This window comes from Sander lucioperca, chromosome 10 (genome assembly GCF_008315115.2).
Source record: "Sander lucioperca isolate FBNREF2018 chromosome 10, SLUC_FBN_1.2, whole genome shotgun sequence".
Classification (NCBI taxonomy): domain Eukaryota; kingdom Metazoa; phylum Chordata; class Actinopteri; order Perciformes; family Percidae; genus Sander; species Sander lucioperca.
The window spans coordinates 15,747,676-15,754,631 of record NC_050182.1 but is presented as its reverse complement, the minus strand read 5'-3'; the positions used below and the strand labels follow the sequence as shown (position 1 = coordinate 15,754,631).

General features: G+C 37.3%; 1 protein-coding gene across 3 annotated transcripts in view; it reads right to left on the bottom strand.

Annotated features, from left to right (window-relative positions):
• The window catches only part of dhdds (dehydrodolichyl diphosphate synthase), a 6,828-nt gene extending 1,591 nt beyond the window's left edge, over window positions 1-5,237 (bottom strand). The window contains exons 1-7 of one of the 3 annotated variants that reach the window (XM_031314460.2): window positions 5,134-5,237; window positions 4,644-4,724; window positions 3,066-3,182; window positions 2,826-2,968; window positions 1,362-1,478; window positions 1,116-1,217; window positions 864-978 (exon numbers count right to left, since the gene is read on the bottom strand). In XM_031314460.2, the coding sequence (XP_031170320.1) occupies window positions 864-978; window positions 1,116-1,217; window positions 1,362-1,478; window positions 2,826-2,968; window positions 3,066-3,182; window positions 4,644-4,706 (657 nt within the window). In that variant the 5' untranslated portion in view covers window positions 4,707-4,724; window positions 5,134-5,237. The other 2 variants (XM_031314454.2, XM_031314469.2) reach the window with 2 other exon arrangements.
• Between the last annotated feature and the right edge of the window lie 1,719 nt (window positions 5,238-6,956).

Genomic DNA, 6,956 nt, shown 5'->3' with positions numbered 1-6,956 from the left:
GTATCATGTCTGCTTTGCTGTCAAGGTTCCATCTGACACATATTCCCAGCTCTTGCAGATATGTTTTGGTGGCACCAAAGACTTGTTTGGGGCATTGTCTACATAAACTAAAAGCCTTGTACAAAATAATGTTTGGAGGTGAATACTTTGAGCAACACAATTTCAAACACAAGTCCCACTACCAGTGTTAATAGCTACTGTGCCTAAAAATTAGCCATTACTCCTAATTGCCAATGATCACCCAACACGCAACCAAGCCTGGAAATTCATATTTCCAATCTTACTTTAACGTTTTAAAGTTTAAAGTGCTCATCTTATGCTCATTTTCAGGTTCATATTATTTAGAGGTTATATCAGAATAGGTTTACATGATTTAATTTTCAAAAAACACCATATATTTGTTGTACTGCACATTGCTGCAGCTCCTCTTTTCACCCTGTGTGTTGAGCTCTCTGTTTTAGCTACAGAGTGAGGTATCACACTTCTGTTCCATCTTTGTTGGGAGTCGCACATGCGCAGTAGCTAGGTAAGGACTACTAGCCTGTCAGAAGCAGAGTATGAGGGCGTGCCACGCTAGCAGCTAGGCGAGCATTCTAACGTGTGTTACAAAGTGACGCACGTTCGTCATGGAAGTAAAGGCTGGACTACAATAGAGCTGTTTGGAGAACAGGTTTGTGAACAGTGTTTTCTGTTGGAGATGGTAAGTGCCTTTGGGTAAACCTATAATGTGCACAAAAAATATATATAACACAATAAATGAAAGGGAAAAAGTCAAAATATCATAATATGAGCACTTTAAGTGAGATCTCTCAAGGCAATAACTCTCATCTTCATTCATTTCACTTCGTCATTCTCTTTCTCACCTGCCAAAGAAGGAAGTCGCTGAGTCTCACCTCTCCAGAGGTGCGGATAAGCAGATCAGGATTGGGAGAATTACTGCTGTACAAACACTCACTTAGCAATGGCTCTGAAACATCACTGAGCACGACAGAACACAAACACAGCTTGTTAGAGAAATAGCTCTACAGGTTATCTTTTGATATTCTATGTCGTATAATGGATGTTGGCAGGACATCAACAAGATCAACACTGTATTGTCTTTGCTATATTTTTACCTTGCTTTGATCAGGCCCTGCTCCACTCCCCAGGCCATTTCTCGGACCGCATTAGTGATTTCATATCTTGACGTGTAGGCAAAGCACACATTCAGGAAACATCTGCAGAACAAGCATTTGTATATCTGTGGTCATTTATAGTGTATAATATAAAATGGGTTTATATCATATGGCTAGTGTGGTGGTAAAGGTAAGTCACTAATGATGAGAATCATAGAAGCAGGGAAACAAAGTAATAAAACGTACTTATTGTGAGCCTTGGTTGTGACCACAGCTTTGGCAATCAGCTGCTGGAGGTCGAGTGGCAGCATATTCAAGTCACCCAGCACCCGGATACACACACCATGCTTCTCCAGATTGTCCCTATAAGCGAGGTGTGTGCAGGAGTAGAAAAATCGAGAAAAGCATGAAGAAGAACAGGGAGAACAAGAAGACCACTCCATTAAGGCTGCTGAAACGTGTCTGCATTTCCCACCCAGAGATGCACAAAGGTGCCTACACATAGGAATTTCCACTGAGTCATCAGTGAGTATAGTTTCCCTGATGCAGTCTGCAGTGCAATGTCACTAACACTAACACTAACTACTGTCCATCATAAGCCATCCTCTTGGTGGCAGCAGCTTTGTAGCTATACTAACAAAGGTTGCAAGACATTTTGATCCACAGATTGAAAATGTGGAATAGCTGCATAAAATGTTATTGGTATCAGGACCAATCAAGATGATGTGCAATATGTCACGACAATATGATTATTTATTTTCTACAGTGTTATTGTCGTAGGGAAAAATGTCATTTAGAGGTGAGGTGGGCGAGCAAGTGGCAACCACCAAAGCTGAGTGTGACAGGTCTGTCATTCAAGAAAATATGCTGCAAAACAAGCCAACCTTTCAAACTTTCAAAATTGCCTCCAAGACAAACATTTAAATTAGTTAACTTTAGCAATAATACCATTTTATTTACAGACTCTGTATTTTTAATGAGAAACCGTAAGTGATCGACATAGCTACTGATACTAATGACTGATAAAAGGTTTATTTCTTAAAACGCAAGAAATGAGTCACCTGTAAAATATTCCTTGTTGTGGAAAAATGTGAAGAAAAGAAATCCAAAGACCAAGACAAAAATGTTCTTGGGCCAACACCTAGTGGCCATTTCTGGAACTGCGTATTAACCATAGACTAAAAATTGGTATTAATGCACCTAATCATTCAGCATGGTAGTTGTTGATTGGTATACAGGAGTAAACTAGATATTCTGGTGTATTGCAGGGAAACATAGCAATGGAAATAACTGATATTGTGCACTCCTATATATAAGTCAGCCTTTCTTCCTCTTTGCCATTTTGGCATCAGTCTAAAGTATATCTCTGTCAGTGTTGTCTCAGTGTGAATGTTTTTAAATGTAACTGGGAGCTATGTTGATTTAAAAGCATTTAACAGGTCATTTGAAAACATTTTTGTTACATTTGGCTACTTAATACCCATCTGAAACTCATTTTTACATAGACTGAAACTGGAACATGTACGTTTCAGTCTTGCAAGAAGACTTAACTTACTTGAACTACACAGCAGTCACTGCATTTGGTTCCTATCGACTTAACTTTAAGAAAGCTGTGAATCATATGATGTACATATATATGTAACATTTGACTTGTCCCACAAGCAAGACCAAAGTGAAAAGCTTTTTTAAAACCCCTAACTTGAAACTCACCGTTCCTCCAACAGCTTTTCAAATTTCTGCCTGGCCAGCTCCATTAGTCCATCCACCTCGTTTTTAGAGCGCTTGAAGTTTTCGATGCTGAAGGCGTACACTGTAACCTCTTGGATGTTCAGATGCTTACACCAACGTAATGTCTAGTGCGGAAAGGACAAGGCGTTACACATACATGAACAACCTTTTTTTATGCCCAGGTAGCATATGTTTGAGAAGAGAAGATTTAAGCAACCTCACCTCTGCCAGCTTGTTGAAGCCCTGCATATGCCCTTCCTGGCGCTCCATGTTTTTTTTACGTGCAAAGCGACGGTTACCATCCATGATGAAGGCCACATGTTTAGGCATGGGTCCAGCCTGGGAGACACAATGCAGATCAGGCGAGTCAAGAGAGATTTGGGTTATACTGACAGATACGGTCATATAGAGCTGAAATGATTAGTCAATGAACAGAAAAGTAATAAGGCAACAATTGTTATAACATGCCAAATATCCTCTGGTTCTAGCTTCTAAAATATGTAGATTTCCCTGTCTTTTAAGTTTCATTCCTGACCTGAGAAATAGTTTTTTTGTTTTTTGGTTTAAACAATCTTAACTCAAGGTCCATTTACAAGCTTTTTTTTTTTTTAGAGCTTAGAGAAAGCTTGAGCTCTTGGAAATTGTTACCAGCATTTTGCACTATTTTCAGCTATTTTATAGACAAAATAATGTATAGATTAATCAAGAGTATGACCAGCAGATTAACTGATTAATTAAAATAATCCTTAGTTGTAGCCCTTTAGTGGTGCTGATTGTTTTAGGGTGACATGAAGTAGGCGTAGTGTATGCCTCTTGTGTATTCCCATTACATTCAAATCACAGAGCTGAGCATCCATATTTTAAAAAAGCTAAATACAAGAAGAAAAAAAACAGAAGTTTGTTTATTGTGGTGCCTTAAATAGTAATGCTGTATGAAGAGGAATCCGCCGACACTGTTCTTGATTATAAAAAGGTTTATTACAATCAGAGATTCAGCATCAATTTTACAAACTCCTGCAGAGAGCTTGGAGAACGACCAACCCAATCTTCAAAATTTGTCGCTATGCCTTTTCTTTGTGTGAACACAGTATATATATCTATACATTGTATTAACATAAGACGTGATATGTGTGAGTATATGATTGGACCAGATAACTGACCAATCAATGCCTGTTATCTGGCACAACTCCAAAAAAGGTATCTTCTATCTGGGGGGGGGACCTCTGCTCATGTTAACAGTTTCCAGATGTGTGCAGTAAATGTGGAGTAAAGTTCATGCATCTCCTTATACCAAGAACTTAAGTCAAAGTGTATAGAAAGTTATGGACTGTCAATATACCACATTATCAACACTGGTCTAAAGGTATTTCCAGTTCTTCTGGCCATCTGGATAGAGAAATATTCCGTCAGCAGTATGATAAAAAGACAGAAATGACATCTTTGTATGACACAAATAAAATATATACATATTTTATTTTATATTAAAATATAAATGAATACAATGCAACATCCAGGCTATATAGACAGACATAACTAACTCTAAGAACTTTTTTTTTTTTTATTTTATTTCACGTCGTACAGAATGAACAAGGAGATTTCATTTCCAGCTAGTAACCTTGTTCAGATTGTGCAGTGAATGGAATCTTTCGTCATCTAAATGGTTAGAAGATACTGGAAATACTGGGCTGTATGATCCTCTGGGGTTTCCAAACTCGCTGGATTATTCTTTTTCGGAAATAAATTGAGAAGTACATACAAAGAGGTACATATGAACATAAGAGTATGCAGATTTAGGCTTACCTTCAGGATATTGGCTGAAATCTTTTCAAGCAGGTTTAATTCACCTTCCCTTATCCACGACATGTTCTGGCTTAAAACGGTCTAAAAATAAGTGATTAACATGGTTTTAAAAAGGTTTATAAATGTCAACCTTGTACCCCGCCCTACACTAGACAGACAAATGACCAAGTTATTCTTTATACAATAAGAATATTATCTGAATGTCTTATTAACGTGTCTTTTTTGTATATATACTTGATTTTTACATGTAGCTAACGTTAGACATGCAGTGATTGATTTAACCGTTAACGTTAACTGCAGACTGGCTCACGAGACATGCAATGAACTTCACTGCTGTGAGGCTATAAAAGCACAAACCAAGTCACACATCGTCCAGTAAACACCTACTCTTAATGGAAACTGTTTAATTCATTCAAACTATTAAACCACATGCTGTTCTACTCACAAAATTACTACAATTTTATCACATCTCTCAGACCTTCCAACTCACAGTTTTTAGGATGACGATCTCTTCCGTGTTGGAGTAAAGTGACGTAACAGCGTGGTGACGACTTCCTGTCAGACGTAGTAGATTTTCAAGTTACGTGGATGAACTGTACGTCCATTCCCTGTCAGTAAATCTGCTCAATATTTACTAAAGTGAAAGACACTCAAGTATTTGTATATACATTACAAGTGAAAGTCTTGGATTTAAAATCTTACTTAAATTGAAGTACAGAAGTATTATCAGCTAAACTTGTCAAAAGTAGGCTAAACAATGCATAAAAAATTGTCCTGTGAGCCTTAGGCCTATATTATTGCATTATTTTTACTGATGCATTAGCTAGTCGAAGTTAAGGTACACCTACTTTATATTTTGCTGGATGGTTTCAACTATAATAACAAATCATATTGTATAAGTACATTTTATGTTATTGTTTTTTAATGTGTAGACTATAGTAGCCATACGTGTGAATGTAAAAAGTTACAATATTTCCCTCTGAAATGTATTGAAGTTGAAGTATGAAGTAGCATACAAATGGAAATACTACTTACACATTTCTATCTATATAGTACTTGATTAATGTACTTGGCTACTTACCACCACGGTCATACTCATATTTATTATGTTTATACGCTACTATAGTTATTTAGCCTACTTTTTTTAAATACTATAGGATGACTTTCATATCATGGCGTTTCAATGGGTAGATAACTAAATAATGTGTGCAGATGAATTTGAAGTGTAAACAATGTATGGTGACTCAAAGTGTTCAAAGTTTTATAAATACATTTGACATGAGATAAATAATACTGAAATGATTACTAGATTAATTGGCAAATAGTTTGATAATCAATTTATTTTTTAAACAATAATACAAAATATTCCTCAGTTCCAGCTTCTTAGATAATAGTAAATCAATAATATTTGGCGTTTGGACAAAAAAAAAGAAGACATTTTAAAACATCAACTTGGGCTTGAGGAAAGTGTGATGGACATTTTTCCCTTTTATTCAGACATTTTAGACCAAACAATCGATTAAATCAAGAAAAAAATCAGCTGATTACATTTTAAAAACTCAGTTAATTATTATATAATGCCATTTCATTTCTGCTTCTTTTTACAATTAGTTTATTTCATTTATTTTACAAGGTTATTTTCCCAATGTGAACAACAGGCTCAGATGGGAGGTACATTGGTATCATGTTAACGTGCACATAATATTCCGGTTTTTGCCCTTATTCCGAAAAAGACAAGCCTATTCCAACTAAGCTGTTTACATGGCTAATGAAAGTGAATAGTCCACTAATATTCCCGTTTACATGCAGCCGTGCAAAACAGTTATTTTTCAAAATTTACCAGTGGTGGTGAACTTGTTCGACCATGCGAACACAGCATCCCTCTTTCATTCCTTCGACCACCTCTTGAAAAGTTCAGCGTTGCGATGTTTGCGCATATCCAAAAAGTCTTTCATAATGTTTAAAAGCTGTGTTTATTATCTTTTGAGCATGCATCTCTAACGTAGCCGGACTCACTGAACTGTTGGCTTGTTGGTTTGGAGAAGCAGTGGCAGCAAAAACTGTCCTGTCCTGTTAGTAGTGTCCTGTACACTGTCCTGTGACTCCCATGACTGTCCCAGGACAGTCAGACACTGTCCTGTACACTGTCCTGTGACGTCACAGGACAGTGTCTCGGAGTCACAGGACAGTGTACAGGACAGTGTCTGACTGCCCCGGGACAGTCATGGAGTCACAGGACAGCGTCTCGGAGTCACAGGACAGTGTACAGGACAGTGTCTGACTGCCCCGGGACAGTCATGGAGTCACAGGACA